At 51.1% G+C, this 14,297-nt stretch overlaps 1 protein-coding gene across 1 annotated transcript; it reads right to left on the bottom strand.

Moving 5' to 3' along the window:
- Nucleotides 1-905: 905 nt before the first annotated feature.
- Nucleotides 906-13,772, bottom strand: PEX10 (peroxisomal biogenesis factor 10). The gene is made up of 6 exons (XM_038746494.1): nucleotides 13,623-13,772; nucleotides 9,986-10,066; nucleotides 6,431-6,846; nucleotides 4,607-4,782; nucleotides 4,385-4,520; nucleotides 906-1,112 (listed from the first exon to the last, which is right to left on the bottom strand). The coding sequence occupies exons 1-6, from the start codon at nucleotides 13,732-13,734 to the stop codon at nucleotides 1,044-1,046; spliced, it is 990 nt and encodes a 329-aa protein (XP_038602422.1). The 5' UTR covers nucleotides 13,735-13,772; the 3' UTR covers nucleotides 906-1,043.
- Nucleotides 13,773-14,297: the final 525 nt, after the last annotated feature.

Here is a 14,297-nt window from a genome sequence, read left to right as displayed (position 1 = left end):
GGAACCAAGAGCCCATCAAAGCAGCCCACCCTCTTTCGGTGCTCTCCGCCCCCGCGATACGAGGACCGGGCCCGGGTCTACGGGGAACAGCTTTTCTCACGCGCAAGCTAAAAACCGGTGGACTGTTCCCGCCTCGATTTGCTCACCTTCAGCGGGAACCTGATTCGTAAATTAAAAGCGTGCTTTGCGGTTTCCTTTGCCAGTTGAGGTGGTTTGGTTCCTCGGGCTGCCAGTCTCGCCCTCAGGGAAAGTGAGGCCGGAGTCACCAGGTGCCTTCGGAAACGTTCAAGACCCTTTTTCTCTCACTTGCCTAAACTGGGTTGCCACTGTGGAGTTACAGGGGTGTGTCCGGGCGGTTGGGAGTTGACGGGAAAGGCTCCAACCCGGGGCAAGGCTGGGGTTTTCCCTCATTCCGGGATGGAGCTGTGGTGCCACCAGCCTTGAAGGGAAGTAGCCCGACCCCTCCTTAGTTTTCCAGTGGAGCTGGGGGAAGCGGGGAGGTGTGGATGTGATCGTTTCCTCAACGCGTGTGCCAAATATTGTGAACTAGAGCTCAGTTGTGGCGGTGTCGCATCTAGATAAACGCCCTGTGCGCGGGAAGTTGGAGGCGGCACCGTTTAAACTGTCAGAATGCAAGGGACGCCGATGAAAGGGGCAGTCGGACTGGCATTTTGTCCGTTTTTTGGAAGACTCCCCCAACCCTTGAAAGAGGATGTGCTCGATACCCGATACCCTGGTACGAATAGGTTTCAACCTAGATGGGAATTTGTTCCTAAACGTGGTTTCTCTTTAGCCCGAGGGAGGAGAGCCCTGCTGCTTTGGGGTAAGTATCTGAGCAGCAGCGCGCACCCAGGCGAGAGCAATAAGTCTGCACGGCTTATTCGATTATTTATTTTTTATAGACTTGAACGTGAGTAAAGACTGTGCATGAACTGAAATGAACTGTGTGTTGCTGGTCCATGAATAAAGTCACGCTCCAAAGAGCCTCCCTCCTTTTCTCTTGAGTCCTTTCCCCAACTTGGGGCGGGGGGAAGTGGCTGATCCTATCGGTAATGGCGCAGGTAAATCAGTTTCTGTGGGAGAATTTTTTCTCTGCAGAGAGGACACTCCGCCTGCAGGAGAAAATAAAGAGACAGCATCAATTCACCTTTGCCTAACACCGTTCGTTTCCCTGAGAATGAGAGGCCAAGGGAGGAAAGGGGCTGTTTTTGCTACTTCAGCCTCCAGCCTAACCCTGGAGAAATAGAATAGATATGTACAAGTAAAATAAATAAATAAATAGAGTAATAAATATGTACAAACATATATACAGGTGCTGTGACAGTAAGCACTCAATCCAGCGCTTAGAACAGTGCGCGGCACATAGCGCTTAAATGCCATCATTAATTACTTAATGCGAGTGAATGAATCTTACCTCCCATCTTACCTCCTTCCCTTCCCCACAGCACCTGTATATATGTATATATGTTTGTACATATTTATTACTCTATTTTATTTGTACATATCCTATTTATTTTATTTTGTTAGTATGTTTGGTTTTGTTCTCTGTCTCCCCCTTTTAGACTGTGAGCCCACTGTTGGGTAGGGACTGTCTCTATATGTTGCCAACTTGTACTTCCCAAGCGCTTAGTACAGTGCTCTGCACACAGTAAGCGCTCAATAAACACGATTGATGATGATGATGAATGAATAAATGAAAAGTCTTTGCAACAGGTGCGCCGGATTAACCTTTCTGCTGGGGATTTCAGTGAAGCGCACCCTGAATGAAATGGAGCAAGGCTATCGTCCCAGTCCCTGTGTGTGCCAGGGCTTCCGGACGTGACCCTCAGACACAGCTACGTTCCCGCTGGTGATGGGATCTTCCTCGAACCCAAGGCTGCCCCTGCCATCCTCCTTAATGAGGGGGTCCCACCTCCTGGCACCATTTTCTTCCCTAACCACCCCCTGAACCAGGCATGGATGGAAACCACTGGCTCAAAATCTCCGTCTTCCCACCCCTTCATCATCACCAGTGGTACTTAAGGAGCACTTACTACACTCAGAGCACTATACTAAGCGCTTGGGAGAGTGCACCACATGGAAAAGGAGCTTCTACACTAAGACGGGACAGATTTTCTTTAAGAGATTGATGGGTGATAGAACCCCACAGGGCCTGGTTTTTTTCCCCTGCCTTCGAAATGTGCTAAGTGCCAGGGGGCCTTGTCCAATTGCCCGTCTCCGCCACCTGTCTGTTGTGTGACCTTGGGCAAGTCACTTCTCTGCCTCAGTTCCCTCATCTGTAAAATGCGGATAGAGACCGTGAGTCCCATGTGGGACAGGGGCTGTGTCCAACCTGACTGTCCTGTATTCACCCAAGTGCTTCACGATGGCATTTATTAAGCACTTACTATGTGCAGAGCACTGTTCTAAGTGTTGGGGAGGTTACAAGGGGATCAGGTTGCCCCAATGGGGGACTCACAGTCTTAATCCCCATTTGACAGATGAGGTAACTGAGGCATGGAGAAGTTACGTGACTTGCCCAAAGTCACACAGTGTTTAGAACAGTGCCAGTGCTTTATTAAGTAGCGGAGCCGGGATTTGAACCCATGACCCCTGCCCCTCCGCCAAGCTAGCTCTCTTCCTCCCTTCAAGGCCCTACTGAGAGCTCACCTCCTCCAGGAGGTCTTCCCACACTGAGCCCCTTCCTTCCTCTCCCCCTTGTCCTCCTCTCCATCTCCCCCGTCTTACCTCCTTCCCTTCCCCACTGCACCTGTATATATGTTTGTACATATTTATTACTCTATTTATTTTGCTTGTCCATATCTATTCTATTTATTTTATTTTGTTAATATGTTCTGTTTTGTTCTCTGTCTCCCCCTTCTAGACTGCGAGCCCGCCGTCGGGTAGGGACCGTCTCTATATGTTGCCAACTTGGACTTCCCAAGCGCTTGGTCTGGTGCTCTGCACACAGTAAGCGCTCAATAAATACGATTGATTGATTGATTGTCAGCACTTGATCATCATCATCAATCATATTTATTGAGCGCTTACTATGTGCAGACCACTGTACTGAGCACTTGGGAAGTCCAAATTGGCAACATATAGAGACAGTCCCTACCCAACAGTGGGCTCACAGTCTAAGTCAGCGCTTAGACCAGTGCTTTGCACATAGTAAGCGCTTAATAAATGCCATCATTATTATTAAAAATAATAAATGACATTATTATTATTATTAAGTAGTGGAGCTGGGATTTGAACCCATGACCTCTGACTCCAAAGCCCGTGCTCTTTCTGCCGAGCCACAACAGGGCTTAGCACATTTTACAATCGTCATCATCATCATCATCATCATCAATCGCATTTATTGAGCGCTTACTGTGTGCACAGCACTGTACTAAGAGCTTGGGAAGTACCCAGACTGAGCCCCTTCCTTCCTCTCCCCCTCGTCCCCCTCTCCATCCCCCCCATCTTACCTCCTTCCCTTCCCCACAGCACCTGTATATATGGATATATGTTTGTACATATTTATTGCTCTATTTATTTATTTTACTTGTACATATCTCTTCTATTTATTTTATTTTGTTAGTATGTTTGGTGTTGTTCTCTGTCACCCCCTTTTAGACTGTGAGCCCACTGTTGGGTAGGGACTGTCTCTATATGTTGCCAACTTGGACTTCCCAAGCGCTTGGTCCGGTGCTCTGCACACAGTAAGCGCTCAATAAATACGATTGATTGATTGATTGATTGTCAGCACTTAATCATCATCATCAATCGTATTTATTGAGCGCTTACTATGTGCAGAGCACTGTACTGAGCACTTGGGAAGTCCAAATTGGCAACATATAGAGACAGTCCCTACCCAACAGTGGGCTCACAGTCTAAGTCAGCGCTTAGACCAGTGCTTTGCACATAGTAAGCGCTTAATAAATGCCATCATTATTATTAAAAATACTTAATAAATGACCGTGGCTCAGTGGAAAGGGCACGCGCTTTGGAGTCAGAGGTCATGGGTTCGAATCCCCACTCCGCCACATTTCTGTTGTGCGAACTTGGGCAAGTCGCTTGACTTCTCTGAGCCTCAGTTACCTCATCTGTAAAATGAGGACTGACTGTGAGCCCCACAACCTGATCACGTGGTATTCCCCCCAGCGCTCAGAACAGTGCCTTGCACATAGTAAGCGCTTAATAAATGCCACTATTATTATTATTACGTAGCGGAGCTCATGACCTCTGACTCCAAAGCCCGTGCTCTTTCCACCGAGCCGCAACAGGGCTTAACGCATTTTACAGTCGTCGCCATCGAACGGGAAGCCGCTCGGCCGGGGTGCTGCCCACTGGGTCCCTGGCAGGCTGCCCCGGCCAGGGGTGGTCCGGTGCCACGGCCGCGGCCCCCGGGCCGGCTTACTTTGGTGTGGCACCACTCGGTGATGCACTCCCAGCAGAACAGGTGGCCGCAGGGGGTGGCCGTGGCGTGTCTCCGCTCCTCCAGGCACAGGGTGCACAGCGAGCTGCGGAGCCCCCCCTTCTCCTCCGCGGGACTCCTGTTGGGAAAACCGGCAGGGATGGCCCCGGTCCCGCCGGCCGGCCGCCCGCCCGCCCGCCCTTCCCCGGGCCCGCGGAGCCGGACCTGCGGCAGGACAGGCCGCGGTGGAGCTTCCACTCTTTCCTGGCCCGCTGCCTCCTCTGGAAGCCGTAGAGCCGCGTCCCGACCGAGAACAGGAGGTGCAGCAGGCTGACGACCCCCAGGAGCTTGTAACTGGCCCGGATGCCTCCGTCGTCTCCCGGCAAGCGGCGGACCTGGAGCTGGAGGGGTCAGGTCGGCCGTCAGACGCCGATCTGCGGCCTGACCCCTAAATGGAAATTAAAAAAAAAATCTCCCCGGGGGAGAAGGACACCGAAGCGTCAGCCGGGGGCCACGCCGACCTGCGGCCTGGCCCCTAAATGGGAATTAAAAAAAAAAAAAATCTCCCCGGGGGAGAAGGACAGCGAAGGGGAGAAAGAGCCAACTTTCCATCCAAGAGTCGGTCCGTTTTCTCGGTTCCAGCGGACCGGCTTTCGTTCATTCCTATTTGTTGGGCGCCTGCTGTGGGCAGAGCACCGGACTAAGCGGTTGGAAAGTAGAATTCGGCAACAGATTGGGAATAATAATAATAATGATGATGGCATTTATTAAGCGCTTACTATGTGCAAAGCACTGTTCTGAGCGCTGGGGAGGTTGCAAGGTGATCGGGCTGTCCCACGCTGGGCTCCCAGTCTTCATCCCCATTTGACAGATGAGGGAACTGAGGCCCGGAGAAGTGAAGCTAGCCAAGCTAGCTCTCTTCCTCCCTTCAAGGCCCTGCTGAGAGCTCACCTCCTCCAGGAGGCCTTCCCAGACTGAGCCCTTTCCTTCCTCTCCCCCTCGTCTCCCTCTCCATCCCCCGCATCTTACCTCCTTCCCTTCCCCACCACACCTGTATATATGTATATATGTTTCTACATATTTATTACTCTATTTATTTATTTTACTTGTACCTATCTATTCTATTTATTTTATTTTGTTAGTATGTTTGGTTTTGTTCTCTGTCTCCCCCTTCTAGACTGTGAGCCCACTGTTGGGTAGGGACTGTCTCTATATGTTGCCAGCTTGTACTTCCCAAGCGCTTAGTACAGTGCTCTGCACATAGTAAGTGCTCAATAAATACGATTGATGATGATGATGATGATCCAGCGGGCCAGTGGCAGAGCTGGCACTTGGACCCGGGCCTCCCGACTCCCGCAGGGCCCTTATAGAGAAGGGAGCCTCTAGAGAAGGGCCCTTTAGAGAAGCAGCGTGGCTCAGTGGAAAGAGCCCGGGCTTTGGAGTCAGAGGTCGTGGGTTCTAATCCCGGCTCCGCCACTTGTCAGCTGGGTGACTTTGGGCAAGTCACTTCACTTCTCTCCTCCAGGAGGCCTTCCCAGACTGAGCCCCTTCCTTCCTCTCCCCCTCGTCCCCCTCTCCATCCCCCGCATCTTACCTCCTTCCCTTCCCCACAGCACCTGTATATATGTATATATGTTTGTACATATTTATTACTTTATTTATTTATTTATTTTACTTGTACCTATCTATTCTATTCATTTTATTTTGTTAGTGCGTTTGGTTTCGTTCTCTGTCTCCCCCTTCTAGACTGTGAGCCCACTGCTAGGTAGGGACCGTCTCTAGATGTTACCAGCTTGTACTTCCCAAGCGCTGAGTACAGTGCTCTGCACATAGTAAGCGCTCAATAAATATGATTGATTGATTCTCTGTGCCTCAGTTCCCTCATCTGTAAACTGGGGATTAAGACTGTGAGTCCCCCGCTGGACAACCTGATCACCTTGTAACCTCCCCAGCGCTTAGAACAGTGCTTTGCACGTAGTAAGCGCTTAATAAATGCCATCATCTCTTATTATCATTATTCTCGCCCGGCCTCCCGGGGCCCGCGCTTACGTAAGTGACTCCGGCGAAGCGTTTGGCCAGGTGGTAGAAGACGCCGCGGATGTAGAAGACGGCGACGTGCAGGCGCCGGAGGGCCGCCAGGCTCTGCCTCAGGACGGGGACGATCCACAGGAGGGTCTTTTTCTGCTGCTCGGTCAAGGGGCTGACCCAGCGCCGGACCCAGGCCCGCGCCACGGACGGGCTCCGGCCGCCCGGCCCGGCCCCGCCTCGGCCGGCCCCGCCGCTCCCGCCGCTCCCGCCTTCCGCCTGGAGTTCGTGCTCCAGGTGAAGCAGGGCCTTGTCCAGGAGGTACGGGGCCACCGTCTGCAACCACACCAGGGCCGCCCGCCGCCGCCACGAAGGGACTCTCCGCGCCGACGGGTCCACCTGGACGACGTTCACGTACTCTTCCCCCAGGGTCTGGGAGCCTGGAAGGCAATGGCGCCGTCACGGACCCGGGCCCGCCTTCCCCGAGCGCTCCCGTTTCCCGGCGGGGTCACTCGGCTGACCCGGGAAATCTCTCCGACAACCCCACGTGGCCGGAATAATTCCCAAGAATTGCAATATTAAGCCCTTTCTCTGTACTGGGCGCTGGGGGAGACGCGGACGGCGCCCTGGCCTTCCCGGAACACTCCCGTTTCCCGGCGGGGTCACTCGGTTGACCCAGGAAATCTCTCCGTCAACTCCAAGTGGCCGGAATAATTCCCAAGAATTGCAATATTAAGCCCTTTCTCTGTACCGGGCGCTGGGGGAGACGCAGACGGCGCCCTGGCCTTCCCGGAGCACTCCCGTTTCCCTGCGGGGTCACTTGGCTGACCTGGGAAATCTCCCCGACAGCTCCAAGTGGCCGGAATAATTCCTAAGCATTGCAATATTAAGCCCGACGACCCCATGTGGCCGGAATAATTCCCAGGAATTGCAATATTAAGCCCTTTCTCTGTACCGGGCGCTGGGGCCTTCCCGGAGCATTCCCGTTTCCCAGCGAGGTCACTCGGCTGACCCGGGAAATCTCTCCGACAACTCCAAGTGGCCAGAATAATTCCTAAGACTTGCAATATCAAGCCCGATGACCCCACATGGCCAGAATAATTCCCAAGAATTGCAATATTAAGCCCTTTCTCTGTACCAGGCGCTGGGGGAGACACGGACGGCGCCCTGGCCTTCCCGGAGCACTACCGTTTCCCGGCGGGGTCACTCGGCTGACCCGGGAAATCTCTCCGACAACTCCAAGAGGCCGGAATAATTCCTAAGACTTGCAATATCAAGCCCGACGACCCCACGTGGCCGGAATAATTCCCAGGAATTGCAATATTAAGCCCTTTCTCTGTACCGGGCGCTGGGGCCTTCCCAGAGCACTCCCGTTTCCCGGCGGGGTCACTTGGCTGACCCGGGAAATCTCTCCGACAACTCCAAGTGGCCGGAATAATTCCTAAGCATTGCAATATCAAGCCCGACGACCCCACGTGGCCGGAATAATTCCCAAGAATTGCAATATTAAGCCCTTTCTCTGTGCCGGGCGCTGGGGGAGACACGGTATTTTCCAACAGTCCGTCAGTAACAGTCCTGGTAATGATACCACACTCCATGGGGCTCACTGTCTAACGGGGATGGATGCCAGTTATCAGATTCCCATTTGAGATTCCCATTTAGAGAAGCAGCGTGGCTCAGTGGAAAAAGCCCAGGCTTTGGAGTCAGAGGTCGTGGGTTCAAATCCCGGCTCTGCCACTTGTCAGCTGGGTGACTTTGGGCAAGTCACTTCACTTCTCTGGGCCTCAGTTCCCTCATCTGTAAAATGGGGATTAAGACTGTGAGCCCCCTGTGGGACAACCTGATCACCTTGTAAGCTCCTCAGCGCTTAGAACAGTGCTTTGCACATAGTAAGTGCTTAATAAATGCCATTATTATTATTATTATTATTTGACAGACAGAAATGGAGACCCAGAGAAGTTAAGTGACTTGCCCAAACTCTCACAACTGGCCAGTGGTACAGCTGGGATTAGAACTTGGATTCTAGAGAAGCAGTGTGGCTCAGTGGAAAGAGCCCGGGCTTTGGAGTCAGAGGTCGTGGGTTCAAATCCCAGCTCCGCCACTTGTCAGCTGGGTGACTTTGGGCACGTCACTTAACTTCTCTGGGCCTCAGTTCCTTCATCTGTAAAATGGGGATTAAGACTGTGAGCCCCACGTGGGACAACTTGATCACCTTGGAACCTCCCCAGCGCTTAGAACAGTGCTTTGCACATAATAAGTGCTTAACAAATGCCATTATTATTATTATCTGGGCCTCAGTTACCTCATCTGTAAAATGGGGATTAAGACTGTGAGCCCCCCGTGGGACAACCTGATCACCTTGGAACCTCCCCAGCGCTTAGAACAGTGCTTTGCACATAGTAAGCGCTTAACAAATGCCATTATTATTATCTGGGCCTCAGTTCCCTCATCTGTAAAATGGGGAAGAAGACTGTGAGCCCCCCGTGGGACAACCTGATCACCTTGGAACCTCCCCAGCGCTTACAGCCGTGCTTTGCACATACTAAGCGCTTAATACATGCCACCATTATTAGTATTATTATTATTCCCAGGGCTTTCATCCGTCCACACTGCCTTTCACAGGGGGAACCAATCAATGAGCTCTCACTGTTTATGGAGCACTGTACTAAGTGCTTGGGAAGTACAATACAGCAATAAAGAGAGGCATTCGCTGCCCACAAGGGGCTCACAGTCTGGGGGTATCACCTGTATATATCACCTGTATATATGTTTGCACGTATTTATTACTCTATTTATTTATTTACTTATTTTATTTGTACATATCTATTCTGTTTATTTTATTTTGTTAGTATGTTTGGTTTTGTTCTCTGTCTCCCCCTTTTAGACTGTGAGCCCACTGTTGGGTAGGGACTGTCTCTAGATGTTGCCAGTTTGTACTTCCCAAGCGCTTAGTACAGTGCTCTGCACATAGTAAGCGCTCAATAAATACGATTGATGATGATGATGATGATGGGGGTGGAGGGCTCGACAGACAAGTCAACAGGCATAAACAGAATTATGAAAGGCCCCTCCCCATCCCCCCCGCCATACCTCCTTCCCCTCCCCACAGCACCTGTATATATGTTTGTACAGATTTATTACTCTATTTATTTCTTTTCCTTGTATGTGTTTATTCTATTGATTTTACTGGGTTTATATGTTTTGTTTTGTTGTCTGTCTCCCCCTTCTAGACTGTGAGCCCGCTGTTGCGTAGGGACCGTCTCTATACGTTCCAAACTTGGACTTCCCAAGCGCTCAGTGCAGCGCTTTGCACACAGTAAGCGCTCAATAAATACGATTGAATGAATGAATGAATGGATTGGTGGTATTTTTTAGACTGTGAGCCCACTGTTGGGTAGGGACTGTCTCTATATGTTGCCAATTTGTACTTCCCAAGAGCTTAGTACAGTGCTCTGCACATAGTAAGCGCTCAATAAATACGATTGATGATGATGATGATGATTTATTGAGCTGCTATCAGAGGAGGCTTCCCCAGCTCCCTGATTGACCCTTTCCCGTCCCAGGAGGCAGGCCCCTTACCGGACAACGTGGTGAGACTGAAGTAGGCTAGGTCTGTGAGCAACTCCACCTCTTTTCTCCACTCCAGCCACTTCCTGGCACCTGGAAGTGTAGACAAAGAAAGGGAGATGGGTCTTGAGCCTGTTTTTGGGTAGGGACCGTCTCTCTATGTTGCCAACTTGTACTTCCCAAGCGCTTAGTCCAGTGCCCTGCACACAGTAAGCGCTCAATAAATACGACTGAATGAATGAATGAGCTACCTGGGAGGGAGGTGCTGGGTAGAAGTCTAGGGTGGGCATCGGCACCGGGATTCGAACCCACGACCTCTGGCTCCCCAGCCCGGGCTCTTTCCACCGAGCCGCGCCGCTTAGAGAAGCAGCGCAGCTCGGTGGAAAGAGCCCAGGCTTTGGAGTCATAGGTTGCGGGTTCAAATCCAAGCTGCGTGACTTTGGGCAAGTCACTTCATTATTATTATTATTATATAAAAATATATAAATTATATATAAAAATTATAATTATAAATTATAAATAAATGATTATAAATTATCATTATTAGTCTCTTTTAGACTGTGAGCCCACTGTTGGGTAGGGACCATCTCTATATGTTGCCAACTTGTACTTCCCAAGCGCTTAGTACAGTGCTCTGCACACGGTAAGCGCTCAATAAATACGATTGATGATGTTGATGATGACGACCTCACTGCTCTGGGCCTCAGTGACCTCATCTGGAAAATGGGACCACGTGGGACAACCTGATCACCTTGCATCCTCCCCAGTGCTTAGAACAGTGCTTTACACATAGTAAGCACTTAACAGATGCCATCATTAAATTAGGGAAGCAGCGTGGCTCAGTGGAAAGAGCAAGGGCTTCGGAGTCAGAGGTCATGGGTTCAAATCCCAGCTCCGCCAACTGTCAGCTGTGTGACTCTGGGCAAGTCTCTTCACTTCTCTGGGCCTCAGTTACCTCATCTGTAAAATGGGGATTAAGACTGGGAGCCCCCCGTGGGACAACCCGATCACCTTGTAACCTCCCCAGCACTTAGAACAGTGCTTTGCACATAGTAAGCGCTTAATAAATGCCATTATTATTATTTTTATTATTATTATTCTCTTAAGCCTCACCCACCTCGCCAACCCACGCCCATCTGCACCAGGCACTGGCCACCCCTCCAACCTACCCTGGTTTCGCGCCTATTCATTCATTCAGTCATATTTATTGAGCGCTTACTGTGTGCAGAGCACTGTACTCAGCGCTTAGGAAGTACAAGTTGGCAACATGTAGAGACAGTCCTTACCCAACAGTGGGCTCACAGTCTAGAGGGGGGAGACGGACAAGAAAACAAAACATTTGAACAGGTGCCAAGTCGTCAGAATAAATGAAGGTAAGGCTAGATGCTCATCATTAACGAAATAAATAGAATAGTAAATATGTACAAATGAATAGGGCAATAAATCTGCACAACATATATAGAGGTGCTGTGGGGAGGGGAAGGACGTTAATTAAGTATGTACGAATAAATAGGGTAATAAATCTGTACAAACTTATTCATTCACTCATTCAATCATAAACACCTGGATATATGTATATACGTTTGTACATATTTATTACTCTATTTATTTATTTTACTTGTACCTATCTATTCTATTTATTTTATTTTGTTAGTATGTTTGGTTTTGTTCTCTGTCTCCCCCTTTTAGACTGTGAGCCCACTGTTGGGTAGGGACCGTCTCTAGATGTGGCCAACTTGTACTTCCCAAGCGCTGAGTACAGTGCTCTGCACACAGTAAGTGCTCAGTACGATTGATGATGATGATTTAAATGATTGAACGAATTTATGAATGATTGAATGAATGAATGAATGAATTTACTGAGCGTTTACTGTGTGCAGAGCACTGGACTAAGCGCTTGGGAAGTAGACTGAGCCCCTTCCCTCCTCTCCCCCCTCTCCATCCCCCCATCTTGCCTCCTTCCCTTCCCCACAGCACCTGTATATATGGATATATGGTTGTACATATTTATTACTCTATTTATTTATTTATTTATTTATTTTACTTGTACATTTCTATCCTATTTATTTTATTTTGTTGGTATGTTTGGTTCTGTTCTCTGTCTCCCCCTTTTAGACTGTGAGCCCACTGTTGGGTAGGGACTGTCTCTATGTGTTGCCAATCTGTACTTCCCAAGCGCTTAGTCCAGTGCTCTGCACATAGTAAGCGCTCAATAAATACGATTGATTGATTGATTGAAGTACAAGCCGGCAACATCTAGGGACGGTCCCTACCCGACAGCGGGCTCACAGGCTAGAAGGGGGAGACGGACAACAGAACAAAACAGATTTAACAAAATAAAATAAATAGAATGAATATGTACAAATAAAATAGAGTAATAAAATCCGTACAAACATCCATCCATCTATACAGGCGCTGTGGGGGGGGGAAGGAGGGAAGGCGGGGGGGGGGGGGATGGGGAGGAGGAGGAGGAAGGGGCTCAGTGTGGGAAGGCCTCCTGGAGGAGGTGAGCTCTCAGTAGGGCTGCACCCGGCACTGACCACGCCCCTCGTAAGCCCCGCCCACCTCTCCAATCTAAACCAATCTGCACCCGGCACTGACCACGCCCCCGCACAGGCCCCGCCCACCCCTCCAATCTAAGCCAACCTGCACCCGGCACTGACCACGCCCCCTCGCAAGCCCCGCCCACCCCCAGTCTAAGCCAATCTGCACCCGGCACTGACCACGCCCCCTAGGAATCCCCGCCCACCTCTCCAATCTACGTCAATCTGCCCCCGGCACTGGACACGCCCCTTCGTAGGCCCCGCCCACCACTCCGATCTACGCGTTTGCACCCGGCCCCGCCCCTTTCTCAAGCCCCGCCCATCGCTCCGATTCACGCCTTTCTGCACCCGGCACTGACCACGCCCCCTTCGCAAGCCCCGCCCCTTTCCATTCTAAGCCAATCTGCACCCGGCATTGACCACGCCCCTCCGTAAGCCCCGCCCCTTTCCAATGCAAACTAATCTGTGCCGACACTGACCACGCCCCCCTCGCAGGCCCCGCCCACCCCTCCAATCCACGCCTTCCTGGGTCCGGCACTAGCCCCGCCCACCTCCCCAATCTACGCCAATCTGCATCCGGCACTGGACACGCCCCCTCATAAGCCCCGCCCACCTCTCCGACCTACGCCCACCCGCTACACTCGGCACTGACCACGCCCCTCTTAAAGCCCCGCCCCTTTCCAATGTACGTCAATCTGCACCCGACACCGACCACGCCCCTTTCTAAGGGCCCGCCCACTTCTCCAAACTACTCCCATCTCCACCCGGCACTGGACACGCCCCTCCTAAGCTCCGCCCACACCCTCATCCACGCCCATCAGCGCCCCGCACTGGCCACGCCCCCTTCTTCGGCCCCGCCCACCTCTACAAGCTACGTCAATATGCGCCAGGCACTGACCACACCCCTTTTGCAGGCCCCACCCACCTCCCCAATCCACGCCCATCTGCACCCGGCGCTGACTACGCCCCTTCTCTAGGCCCCGCCCACACCTCCAATCTACGCCAATCCCCACCCGTCCTGACCACGCCCCTTCGTCAGGCCCCGCCCACCACACTGTCCCCGCCCGTCCCGTCCCCACGGGGGCGCGCTCCGCGCATGCGCTCACCCAGCAGGTTGTGCAGGGCGCCGCCCGCGGTGCCTTGCAGCTCTGCCCGGTAATAGTCATCCTTCTGGGCGGCGCGGACCACCTGCGGGGGGCTGGCGGGCTCCGGGGCCATGCCCACCGCCTCTGGACGCCCCCGCCGCCCTCCGACCCCTCGTGGGCGGGGCCCTTGGCGCTCCCGTTCTGCGCCTGCGCGCCTTGCGCCGGCAGGGCGCGCGTCGCCCCCTAGCGGCCCGGCGCGGGATCGGGGTGACGTCACCGACGGGGAGGAGGAGGGAGCGGGAGCCTCTTAAAGGGACAGAACCCCCCCGTTCATTCGGCGCCCACCCTAAATTTTATTTATTTTATTTTTTCATTTGCTTATTTGATCATTTTATTCATTTATTTATCTATTGATCTGTTTTTACTTATTATGTATTTTATTATTTGTTCACCTTTTTATTTATTTTTATTTTATCATTTGTTTATTTTTATTTATTTTAATTCATTCATCTCGATTATTATCTTTTATAATTTGTTTATTTTCATGTATTTGTTCATTTTTATTTATTGTATTATTTGTTTATTTTTATTCATTCATGTATTATTTTTTATTATTGCTTATTTTATCATTTGTTCATTTTAATTTATTTATTTACTTATTCATTTATTGTATTATTTGTTTATTTGCATTCATTC

The sequence above is a fragment of the Tachyglossus aculeatus genome, chromosome 5 (genome assembly GCF_015852505.1).
Source record: "Tachyglossus aculeatus isolate mTacAcu1 chromosome 5, mTacAcu1.pri, whole genome shotgun sequence".
NCBI lineage: Eukaryota > Metazoa > Chordata > Mammalia > Monotremata > Tachyglossidae > Tachyglossus > Tachyglossus aculeatus.
The sequence above is the reverse complement of the archived record's forward strand: the minus strand, read 5'-3'. Positions and strand labels throughout refer to the sequence as shown.

Coding starts and splice junctions, on each gene's coding strand:
- PEX10 (XM_038746494.1), bottom strand. CDS start 13,734: ATGGCCCCGGAGCCCGCCAGCCCCCCGCAGGTGGTCCGCGCCGCCCAG. Junction 6,847..9,985: donor CAGTCTCACCACGTTGTCCG/GTAAGGGGCCTG, acceptor ATTGCCTTCCAG/GCTCCCAGACCCTGGGGGAA. Junction 1,113..4,384: donor CCGAGTGGTGCCACACCAAA/GTAAGCCGGCCC, acceptor TTTCTCCTGCAG/GCGGAGTGTCCTCTCTGCAG.